The sequence below is a fragment of the Lissotriton vulgaris genome, chromosome 1_1 (assembly GCF_964263255.1).
Source record: "Lissotriton vulgaris chromosome 1_1, aLisVul1.2, whole genome shotgun sequence".
Taxonomy (NCBI): domain Eukaryota; kingdom Metazoa; phylum Chordata; class Amphibia; order Caudata; family Salamandridae; genus Lissotriton; species Lissotriton vulgaris.
The window spans coordinates 528,599,258-528,612,215 of NC_141685.1; the positions used below are offsets into that span (position 1 = coordinate 528,599,258).

A 12,958-nucleotide genomic window follows, 5' to 3' on the forward strand; every position below is an offset into this window, starting at 1 on the left:
TAAATGCTCCCTAATTGTGCTAATAAATGGTCACTTTAAGCATATGTATACTTTAATAAACACAATTTAAGTGAAAATGAAACCTTAATTATGCCTGCAACATTTTTTGTTCCAATTAAAACAGCACTACAGTCATAAAAGTGACTTACCTCCAGAATTAATTCTGCCACAATTCTCTGCTCTTCCTAAACATTCTTTGTGGGCTCCAGTTCCACACTTAGAGCACAAGTAACCTTGATAAAATGTTCCTCTAAAAGGAAAATGGTAAAATATATGTTTTACTTTTTTATGTATGCAATGTATTCACAATATAGAAGTGTCACTTGCTGGGATTGCTCTACTTCATAAATAAAACCAGAAATAAAATTCTTCCATGCCCAGATATAGTTAATCCTCTCTTGTACCACATATGTTTTGAAGATAATTATACTATTTTTAAGTAATTTCTACATTGTGCAATAATAATAAATCGGCTTTCTGGAGAATTCTACTGTCTAAACAACAGTCACTTACAAAAATGACCAATGCAATTAACAACAGAAAGTAAGCCAAGTAGTTGCTAACACTCGTGATTATCGGTTAAGTGTCAGAAGGTACATAAAAACATTCCCAAAATAACACCCTGTGATCCAGCCCCGTCAACGCATACATTCTAAATATATGCTCCGGATACTAAGCTCTACTAGAGGTTACACCTGATTTACTGATATTCCCAGTCAAATGTTTTACCTTCTGACCTAGTCTCTGCAATGGAAGTCAAAAATACTCAACGGGAAAAGCTGTGGCTGAGATAGGTTCCACAAGGCCAGACAGCCTTCGGGCAAACCGTTGACTTTTGATAGAACAGCTCAGAGTGGGAGTGTTTTAAAATTGGTGCCCAAACAGAGGTCCTTCACAGGTTACTTTTGGCGCCTTCGCCCACTGAAGATTTCTACCTTCCGGCTTAATCACTTTTTTGGAGTTTGCGTTCCTCCAGTGTGGCAATGCTAGAAGTGATGCAAAAGCCCATAGATCTTACTTGTAGTTTTAGTAATGAGCCAGACTTATTGGCGTTGCCAATGATTGTTTCAAATCGAGGCAAGTACACCCACTAACACCTTTTAAAAAGCTAACTCGAGGTGTATCACTGTCCCATGTAAAATGCTTGCATGCCCTGGAAAGAAGCTGACATATTAAAATACCTTTTAGTAAAAACAACTAAAAAAACTAAGACTTTTAAATAAAGCATCTTGGACTGAATAAATATTGAGCATTCATCATTAAATAAAATATTACCGCATAAATGTATGCTTTCACATCCATGCAGGCACAAAGTGATGTTATCTGAAGAAGTGAGTCCGTTCACTTTCGATGCCACTTGGCAGAGATCAGAACCACTCTAGTTCCCAAGGGTTACTACACAAGATAAAAATGGCAAAAAAGGGGCGGACACAGACTTTTCTTCGCACTTTTAAGTTTTGCAATTGCACTTTCGCCTCTGAGCTGTTTGGCCTATTTGATAAAATGAGGCATCCTATTTCGGATAACTTATAGCAATTTTAATGACCACGTTTGCAAATAGTAAACCTATCCTTTGCGTCGCTTTCTTCTCCTTCACCTTTGCACTCAGTTGCTCTTTATTTACTAGATATTGCCTTTTAATTTTTAATGTTTAATTTCCAGAATTTATTATAATGGCACCCCAGTCATTGAAAATTCCACGTAAGCTCCAATTTTGGCCAACCTTTTTGGGACCTACTTTTAACTAATCTTCTTGTTTAATTCTATAAACTTTTGTGCTTGGGCTAGAGATTTCTCTCTTGGTACTGATGATGACCCTACAGTAATCCATGATCAAATGGCCATCCACGTACAAGGCCTTTTAAGACCCATTCAAAAGCCTTCCTTGCAGGGCATAATGTTTTGAACCGCCGTTTTCTCCCGATTCTCTGCAACTATTTTAATAGTCTATTGCAATTTCTCTGTTTATATTATTCTTTTTTTGTCTTCCGCTCTTGCATCCTGTGTTCACCTTGTTCCACATCGTGCACCTGAGCTATTCCTTGGCAAAAATACTATACTTTTTGTATTTTTTGTAATAACAAGCATTTGCTTTGACAGTTTTGATATTGAAGTAAAATAAACTTTTCTGAGTGGTGCATTACACCTAAAGCCCTCTCTGCAAAGTGTTAGTACCCTAAGGTGGAGAGCTCTGTGCTTTCTGCTGAAGGTACAAAGCTCTCTTCCTGCCTGGCGGAGACTTTCAACTAAGGTGGGTGTAGTAGTGCAGTATCTCCCTCTGCTTCCATTGGTGAAGCATGAACTAAAAGATGGATGGCCTTAGTCCTGGATAACAGAATATTTCTTTAAACTTTTTTTCTGTAAATATTTTTATTAAACAGATGCTCATCAACACAGGGACGGTCATACATTAATACTGAAGGACAGGAAATCCCACCTCGACAATTGCGCCCAAGACTGTACATGTGGTTTAATACAACTTCAGTATGTTTGACATCAATCGCCCAACCACCACGTGCAGCAGATCCCCCAGCCTGTCCACCCAATCCGCGTAGCAAGAGGGCCCTTAATACCCCGTGTACGCCACTCACTGACCTATTTCTTTATACTTACCATTGAAAAAACATATGGTTATTTCTAACACTGAATTCCATGAACAAATGTCATAATGCTTGAATGAAAGGACTCTCCACAGAAAGAAACAAACAATCCAGGGCGGGCAAAGTCGGATGTCCGGGTTTTGCATTAGGCTACCTCCTCACTGCAGAGCTACACATAAACCAAATAGTGGAATAAGAAATGTTCTAAACTCGCCTGATCAGGAGAACACAGTCAGCCTTCCATCCTGCAGACCTCTGCTCAGTTGTTCAAGCATTGGACCTTTCCTACAGATCATTACTACATACCATACAGCACTGTGTGTCATTCACTCACAAAGAGCTGCACTTGAAGGCCAATTGAACAAAAGGTTTGAACCAACATGACTGCATCACCAAAGCTGTTAGAAGAGAAATGATTCCCAGATTGGGAATGCCCAGATGCAGATCAGGCCAACTGCTAATATGACGTGGATACGAATTGCCCTTCTGCAGTTCCACAGTAGGATATTTTGAGCAGGGTGAAAAACATGGAATAAGATGACTGGAAAGTAATTAGGTAACCAATCATAGTCACACTAATGTATGAATAATAACATGTTCACTCTGAGAATTATGCTATTGGTAGGTTTGGCTAGGAAGACAAGACAATTTGTGCAGCAAAGCCACATCTTAACCGATACCATCTACTATCTTTAAATAGTTTTTGTACAAATTTGCCAGATTGTGGTATGTGCAGGAGTTGATGTCTGTCATCACAATAAATGGTCTACCAGTTAGATATTACTTTGTAACAATCTGTTTTTAGACCATCTGAATTGAAATTGTGTAAAAGGTGAATCATTATATTTATATATGTTTTGCTGTTCTAACTTGTCTGCTAGCCTCATTTTCCAGAATACCTCTCTTTTGCTTCTGCATCTTGCCAAGTTCTTTCAGATGAGACTCATTTTCGGAGTGGGAAGTTTTAGTTCTGTGCTGTGATAGTTTGCAATATCGCATCCACTGATGCTGACATTTTGAAAAAGCCTTTATTATTAACTATAGATTCTGCGGCAGTATTAGTGGGTTTAAGGGATGAAGCCGAGGTTCTGCTGCTCGTTTTTATTGCTCTTGTAGAAATGCTATTTCGAGCACATTTGACTTTTTAAAGAAAACGGATTTCCTTTACTCTTGAAAATACCAAGGATTTCATTTCAAAGCAGCTTAATAATCCAGCCATTTTTATTTCTTTGTACCAGCTGAGATTACCTAAGCAATAACAAGGTGCAATTAATAAACTGTAGAAAAAAGTTTTAATGCGATCGTAAATTACTTTGATCCTTAACCTGATTTACTTTTATTTGGAAATCCTTGCCCCCAGGATAGGCACGGAATGTGAATTTACGGGGCAATCCACAAAGGCATTTTCAGGTGTGAATGTATTTGCCTTTACGAATTGCAGGATTTCACAAAATGAATCCTGCCGGGTGTAAATCGGTTTACTACACCATGCTTACTCACCATAATTGCAGATAATTTCATGATAGCAAATCAAATGGAAGGGGTAGGAAATGGGCATCGCTAACCTTTTAAGTCTGTGAACACCAGCAAACGTGTAGGTCATTGACTATTCACAAATGTATCTCCCTCGAAGTGGTTGGATAATTACTCCAACAAAAGGCTGGAGTAAATTCCCTTTCACGATGGGATGGGGAATGGATCTTCTCAAATCCTGGAGAAGATGTATGAGACCAGTTTCTCAAATGGGAAAAATGTTTCACCAGGAGGAAAAAAAAAAGAATAAAATGCAACATTGAGCACTATGTCTCTCAGTGCCAAAACCTATGCAATGTAGATTTACGCACCGAAAGAATGGTATTCAGACAAAATATCAACAAAAAATATTGAAGAGCAGAACAAGAGTTTTAAATATCCTCATGCACAAACATCGTGCGCAAAAATAGCGTTGACAAGAATATCAATACTAAGGTAAGTAATATTGATGTCAAAAAAATCCATGTTGTTAATATTGATGTTAAAAATATCTATATTGTTAATATCCTTTACAAAAATATCTTTGTTAGTAATATCGTTTTTTAATTATTATTATGTATTTTAGTATACATTTTAATTCTATATGGCATACATTGCTTGTATAACTATTGTTATTATTTTTAATACAATTTGTAAATCTCTAGTTGTTTTTAAACCTGATGTATTAGTTTATTTGTACTTTCAGTGCCATAGAGGGTTGTGGGGTTAATAGGAGTACATGGTGGGGATACATTAATTATAACTAATAAATAATGATGAATTAACATTATATATTTAATATGTAAATTTTTTTATTACATTAAGTTTTAAGTGCAGGTTGTCGGGTTGTAGTTAAGTATGAGGTGCGGGTTCTTGTGTTTGTAGGGGTAAAAGGTGGGAAGTGAAATAAATATAATTAATTTATTATTAGTTCATTTTCATTAATTGATAATTAAATATGGAAATTATGTAAGTAAACGTTTTTTTTAATATATAGTAGGTGCATGCTGTTGGGTTTGTAGGGATAAAGTGTGGGAACTTAATTAAATATAATTATTGTATTATTAGTTAATATTAAATCTTTCTTTGATCATTAATTATTTAACATTTTCAATTAATATAATTTCACAACTAATTTTAGATGTGTGTTGTTTACATTGAAGAGGTATACTGTAGGATGTTATTTAAGCAATCGTAAACATAAAAATCGTTATTAATTGTTTAAAACAGTGTTGTTTAATATGTTATCTTAATTGTGTTATGCTTTTTAATTGTAAATAAAATTACATTTGTTGGTTGTTGTAATTGTGAGAGTATAGTGTGGTTTTTGATATTATTGTTAATATTTGTTTTATTTAAAATGTTTTTTAAACATTGTAATAAACAGGCAATTTGTTTTATTTAAAATAATGTATATATGTATTTTTAGATTTAAATATTTGTATTTGTGTTATTTAATGTAGTTGTTAGAATATTTTATTTATTTGAAGTGAACTACTCTCGATCTACTGTTGCACAGACTAGAGTGGGAATAGTACATTTTATCCCTCTGCCATCCAATGCTTTCTCAACTGTTGCATAGACTGGAGTGGGAATAGTAAATTTGACCCCTCTCTAATGCAACACTTTACCTACTGTTGCACCTCCTGGACCTTTACATGGGTCAATGCATTCGGTAATCATATTGATTTTTGAAAAAGGTGACTCCAACCTCCTCATTGTTTAAAGATCTAAATCAATACTTTTTGATACCCCAATTTTTTTTTCTAAAAATCGTAATAATCTCCTTAAAGCTTATTCAGATGCTGAGAAGGCTGACACCTCTCAATAATTAGGCTAACCTTGTCTTCTTAACAATGAAATATGTCCACCTCTGGTGAAGAATAATTTAATTAAGGGCTGTCTTTGATTCCGTCAACAAATTCTTGTTTTAGGTATCTTCCGGATACTGTCTAAAAGATTTTCACACTGACTACTTCATGATTGGTAGGTGTGGCTTGCTAGGGACGACTACCATACTCTTCACAGTGAAGCCTCTTCTGCGGCAAGACTATATCTTAGCCCAACTGTCTTCACTTCTTGAACAATTTACTAGATATTAATTTAATTTAATTGCTCTATGTATGACTCAAGTTCTGATTCCCATTCTCCTTTTCACAGATGATGTGGTATTGCAGAGGAGTGGTTACAATGCTATACATAACTTGCAATGGGAACTTATAGTATATTGCAAAGTCATGAATCAATACTAATTTTGTAAAGTTAAATCTACAGACAGGTGTACTTGAATATACTCACTCACGCCATACAGTCTGTTACAGATCTAGACCAAAGTGGTGTCCTATGAGCAAACTTCACTGAAACACTCCCCCAACTGCTATGCAGTCCTCACTCTAGATGCAGACACAATTTTCATTCATGTCTCCTGGAGTTCCCTCTTTGCCACAATGGGCACACATGGATTCATTTTCAGTACTAACTTTACAAAATGGCTAATCACTGTAGCATTCATAATTTAATTTTAACAGAGAGACTAGATAGGGTTGCCCATATACTGATATGTATTTTTAATTACCGTGTGACCCACCCTCTTATTATCATCTATTATTCATACTTTTTCAAAGTCCTTATAGAGTATAAGGAAAAATAATGATTAACAAAAAGCAATACATAGAAACACTGGACTAATAAAAGGAATATTCCATACCACCCTCATGTTATAATATGAAAACATGCATACTCAGTAAAAGCCTCCAGGTAAATGAGGCTAATGGTATATAGCACATGCCCAACATGAGGAAGGAAGGACATGTAAGATGGAAATTCATGGAAAGTATCATCCTTCCTGTAAAAGGAGTACATTCTCATAAAGAAAATTCATGTTGTCAAACTCCTATGAAAGGTAACATAAACAAACATTTGTGAGTTTAATCTACTTTTGAGCTTCTTACAGTGCTCAACACATTTGTATAGGATACCTCTTTAGTTTACATTTCAGGCCATTCCAGGGAATGTTGGCTACGATTTATTCCAATCTATTTAGATTTACTATGGTTCAAACGTTTCATTTTATATGTACTGTCTCTGTAAAAGTTAGGCTTCGATGTGTGACCATCTCTAAGATGATAGAAATAAACGTTTGGAAAGACCTAGGTTTCTATTTTCTTGTATATATGTGGAGCTGAAATACAGAACACTACTAATGGAGTTATTGACATGACAATAACTTTTTTTTATCTCAAATCAATATCTGTTATAATAACACCTCACAGACCTGCTTCTTCTATTTACCTCACCACAGATGATTACGTTCAGCTGTACGTTATTGAATCCATAGAACGCTATTATACAACACTTATTTAAATTTAATTTGATCAAAGCTATGTTTTAAGTCCTACCTAATTCATCCATATATAATATGTTTGATGGAATAGAATTCCACAAAACTACAGCTAGGATTGAGAAATAATGGGCAAGACTCACAAAGAGCCTCTGCACTCATGGCAGAGGCTTTGCAGTTGTGGCGGAGGCCTTCCCTCGTGGAGGGGCCTCCGCAATGAGAAACTGCAGTTCAGAGGTCCTGCCACGAGTGGGAGGCCCCCGCCACGACTGTGGGGCCTCCACAAAGAGTGCGGAGGGCCTTTGTGAATCGGGTCCCCAGTGCTTTAGACTGCCTCTAATATATGATGGACCTTTTCCATCGTTCTGTGGACAATCCTCACATTAATAAACTTGATACTGAACTAGAACGCACTGTGTGCTGTAGTGATCTGTGACTTACATCAGCCCGCTTACCTTTCAGAGTCTCTCATTAAGTTATGGTATCTGTATGCCAGTATGCAATGACTGGAACCAAGGGTGTAGTCATGAAATTAAAATGAAAAGGGGGGTGGGAGCACACTGCTTCTCATCCCAGCATAGTTCCCCCCATTGCATCCTGGTAAAGGCAGTACACTTACTTTCAAAGTTGCTGTTAATTCTTCGCCAAAATTGGTACAGGTCGGGCTGTTATGCCTAAACGCCTGTTTCTGGGTTTAGCTCTTCATCAGTAGAGAGCAAAAGTAATGCAGTAAAGAGAAAATTCATCAGGGGTTGCTGAAATAGTGCCCAAGTCTTCACGGGTCACAGTACCAATCCACAGGCACACCGGTGCATCCCTGGAGAGTCCCTCCTTACGTCTTGTGGAAAGTGAAATAGGTGGTCTTACCAGCCATAAGGGATGTAATAAATCTTTCCATCACCACTGGACTTGTTCCACCAACCTGGAAACATGCTATGGTAAAATCTTTATTGAGCAAACCTAGTCTAAATCCAGAAGTCCTGAGTAAGTATTGCCCCATATCCATGCGACCCATGCTTAGAGAGATCCTGTAAAAGCACATAAACTCCTCTCTGTCAACCTTATTAGAAACCCATGATCTCCTACAACTTTCCCAGACAGACTTCCACCCCCAACCTGCAACAGAATCTGCACTTATTGCCGTGGTCGAAGAAGCTAAAAAGATAAATGATCTGAGAGGAGCAGCGGCCATCATTCCCCTGGACCTCAGTGCCGCCTTCGACACGGTCAATTTTAACATTCTCCTCGAAAGGCTTCGGAGGGCCGGGGTGTCAGGGTTAGCAATCTCCTGGATCCAGTCCTTCCTTAACAGCAGAACGCTTCAGGTCTTTGCGGGGGAATCTACCTCCAGGCCTCTGCCTCTCAGCTATGGATTTCCTCTGGGATCTTCCCTGAGTCCTACCCTGTTTAACGTGTACATGAAGCCTCTGGCAGATGTCATCCAGCCGTACCGGATTAAAGTTGTCACCTATGCTGATAACACTTAGCTGGTGATATCTTTAAACCACCCGCTGAACACTCCATACGACCTGGAATTCTGCATGGAGAAAGCAGCCACCTGGATGCAACACTCATGTCTCGGACTTAATGGAGACAAAACCAAAATTATGTTTCTAGGTAACACACCCTATAAGGACCTCAAATTGTCTTGGCCATCCTGTTAGGACCCCCCCCTGCCCTGGTCCCAAAACCCAAAAACATAAGTCTGGGCACGTGGCTTGATAAGTCACTTAAATTCAACCAGCAAGCAGTGGAAGTGTCAGGGATTTGTCACGGCATCCTCAGAATGCTGCATAAAGTCCTCCCCCTTTTTTTTATGGGGCAAAGAGAATTATGGTCCAGGCCTTAGTCCTCTCGCGCCCGGACTACTGTAATTCACTGTACCCAGCAGCACCTACAACCACCTTAAAGAAGCTACAGGTGGCACAAAACTGTGCCGCCCGACTACTGACAGGCCTACCCAGAACACAGTCAGCCATTATTACTTAAAAACATTAAAGCAAAATTCCTTGGTATAAAAGGTAATAGGCAATATATGGATTTAGAAATTCTCAATTGTTCTTTACTATTCTAAACATCTGTACACACCTGAAAATGTTCCGCCTGGAATTCTTCTTTAGTTCTATACACAAAAGTCCAGAAACAATGTCAAACCTTGCTTCACTTGAAAAAGACACTGAAATGAACTAACTACGGGACTATATCCAAGCTCTAGAGACAATTAAACCGAGTCCAGGTGGATTCCTCATAGAATTCTAATTCTGGTCTCAAAAATTATGTTTTTCAGCATTTTCATTCTGAGAGGGACTAACCTGGTTCCTTTTAAGAGGCATGATCCAATACCTCACAACGTCGCAATCTGTCAATCTACAAGAATTAGCAGCCAATTTTCCTCAACAACACCAACTGTAAAATCGATACAAAATTGTTGACTTTGTTTATTAATGAACACGTTCACCATATGATTGTACTGGAGCAATCCGGTTTTGAAAAAGGCATCTACATTATTATTAAACGTTCCTAAATATTTTTCATGGTGCTTCAACACTTTTCTGGCATGATTCCAATCCCAGAATTCTACAGTACATTGGTTTGCTTCAAGTGGTCCCATACACCACTGCCTAGTCATTAAAGATATTAATAAACGTTTCTTTTCTTTTAATGAAATCCCATTTTACTTTAAGAAAAACCGCTGCATTTACTATCCCTCAGATGGCTGCGAATTGCAATTTACGAACTGCTTCAATATTATTCCTGAGGTGGATCAAACTGTGACCCACTATGATTTGGTATTTTGTGAACTGACCTATTAGTACATAGGTTGGTTTGAAAAACACCAAACTGCTCACAAAAATACTGGGTGCAATTTGCAACCAGTATTCTGCAAACAGTGCTTCACGTATCTGGCCCTAAATCCTTTAACAAGTGCAAACCCACATTTTGAGAATGGTAAAGTGCTTTCAACTAACAAAAATATTATTTGCATGTGTAAGTCAAATGTTCATGCTCAAACATTTTTGAGAATCAGGTACAATTTATTTTGCAAATGTGCAGAAAACAAACAAGACAGAAGTAAATGTACTCACCGCAAAAGCATCTGACAAACTTTACATGATGTAACACGTGTAAAAGTGTGCATTTTAAATTCATGGAAATTAGAATTCACATTATCGGGCCTGATGTTGGATCTGGAGTGAGGAAAAAATAATATTGCATTTGTTACTTGACTTTGCAGGAGTGTGGTAGCTATGCCACGGAATACAATAAAAAAGACAAACACATCATACTAGGAAGGAAATGCAAGTAATATTGCTATGTGGAGCTACTCATGTCTTTAATCCTCATTGGCACGGTTCATTTCATGCAAAATGCAAAGAAATAGCAAATACATGTACCTCATCACAGCAAACAAATAAGCGGTATCCCCTTAGAATGTAAAAACCAATGATTTTGAACCAGTTTCAACCTTGCTGAACCTCATCAGTGAGGTGTACTTCGGATTCTGGGTGGCAGAAACATATGTGACCCATTCATGGGCATACCCATCACATTTAGGGTATCACACTAATTCAACAAAAGGGGATGAGTGAGGTAAACCTCCCATCTGCAAACATGTACTCAAGGAGGTGAATGTTTGAGCACTGCAGTAATCTGAATTTGCAAGCACTAGTGGGTATAATGAATACCAATGTAATCATATAATTTCACAACCTAAAGTTCTTCTTGACATAAGGAGAAATCGATCTGACACAACATTGCAGCGCAACTGTTACTGCTTTACCAAAGACGCATATGATATCAGTTCTATTTAGACACAAAAGTGTATAAACCCATTAATAATACATCAATGCTATTTTTTATTCAATCTCAGAATACAATGGGTACTTATGTATCTCAAGCAGCAGGTTAAACATATAGTGCATGCTCAGACGGTTACTCTTAGATTATAAAGTTTTGCAGGCATCTCCCTCAAAGAGCAAAGACACCCATCAGCTTGTACAAATATCACAGGTTCAGGCAGAGGCCGGCTGGCCAAGAGCACTATCAGAACATAGACTAGTGCTGGATCGTCTGATGAACTAGTAAATCATAATGATGGTTGGACACACCTGAACAGGTAAGCCTATAGAAATAGTTCAGTGCTATTTACAAGTAAAGCTGACAGGATGTGGCCTAACGACTAGAGTGGTTGCCTTGAAGCTGGCAGATGCTCAACATCCTGTGATTCTGGGCCAAACATGTAATCTTCCCATGTCTAACAAAATGAATGTACCTGTCTGTAATGCAACTTGTGCTCTTGTAAAGTCACTCGCTGATACCTTCGGGTCGAGTTCAAGCTATATAAAACTCCACCCAAAAAAAGAAAAAAAGGCAGCACTTGGTTGACAGAGATAGATGAACCTGTGGTGTCTTCGTAAAGAAACAAATGCGCAGAAGCATATAAGCTGATTCAAGGAGGTACTTTAATAAACCTCAGCCACAGGAGAAAATCGTCAACTGACAGCTGGAACCCTCATGTATTCCAGAATACAAGCATGAGAGGTTCCAGCACATTAAAGGTACAGGCATAAATAAACATAGGCAACATCACACATCTCCCTCCCAAAGAGAAGTAAAAACAACAATTTCTAACAGGGAAAAATTACATATACATAAAAATGAAGAGAACAAATCTATAATGAATAATCCCTTAAATAAGAGGGTAGTCTACGTACTCTTTGACATCTAGGAGAAGAAGAAGAAGATGTATTTAAACCATTAGCAAAATTAGCAGTTGAAAGATGAAAACCTTGTCTTCCATAAGGAAAATCACGAACAGGAATCCTTGACTTAACCACAACCACTCTACTCCTATTCCAAATTCTTCCATCCTCAGTTTTGATGGCATTCTTGAATACTTTCACTACAGCTCTCACATTAGTGTACTTAGACCAGGATCTGCAACCAATTGGAGCTTTAATACGAACAAGATCACCAACCAAGATCTTTTGTACATTCACACAATTTCTTTTATCAAAATAAGACTTCCTTTCATCCTGTTTCCTTTCTTCCTTCTTACGCCACTCACCAATTCCATTATCAATCAATCCCTTGTTGAGATTCATCCAACCAGGACACAACCAAGTGTTTGGAGCCCTTCCTTTAAACAAAACAAACGGGGATCGTCCAGTAGTTGAATGAGGAGCAAAACGATAGGCATTTATTCTTTCTTGAAGAACAGATTTCCAATTTAGACCAGATGACCTTGCTAACTGTATAGCCTCCTTCAATGTTTTGTTAACCCTCTCTACTGCACCATTAGTTTCTGGATGATATAATGAACATTTTTTATGTAAAATACCAGATTTCTTGAAGAATTCTTCAAAAATTCTCGAGCAAAATTGTGGCCCATTATCAGAAAGAAGACTATTAGGAAAGCTCTCTTTTCTGAAAATGTAATCAAGAAATTTAATCACCTCCTCTGAAGTAATATCTCTCACAGCACTCACCTCAATCCACCTAGAGT

At 37.7% G+C, this 12,958-nt stretch overlaps 1 protein-coding gene across 1 annotated transcript in view; it reads right to left on the reverse strand.

Moving 5' to 3' along the window:
• VAV3 (vav guanine nucleotide exchange factor 3) overlaps positions 1-12,958 on the reverse strand; it is a 1,223,230-nt gene that overhangs the window by 447,691 nt on the left and 762,581 nt on the right. Inside the window, exons 16-17 of the mRNA XM_086953893.1 lie at positions 10,539-10,640; positions 150-250 (exon numbers count right to left, since the gene is read on the reverse strand). Coding sequence (XP_086810019.1) covers positions 150-250; positions 10,539-10,640 — 203 coding nt within the window. The remainder of the gene's footprint in view (positions 1-149; positions 251-10,538; positions 10,641-12,958) is intronic.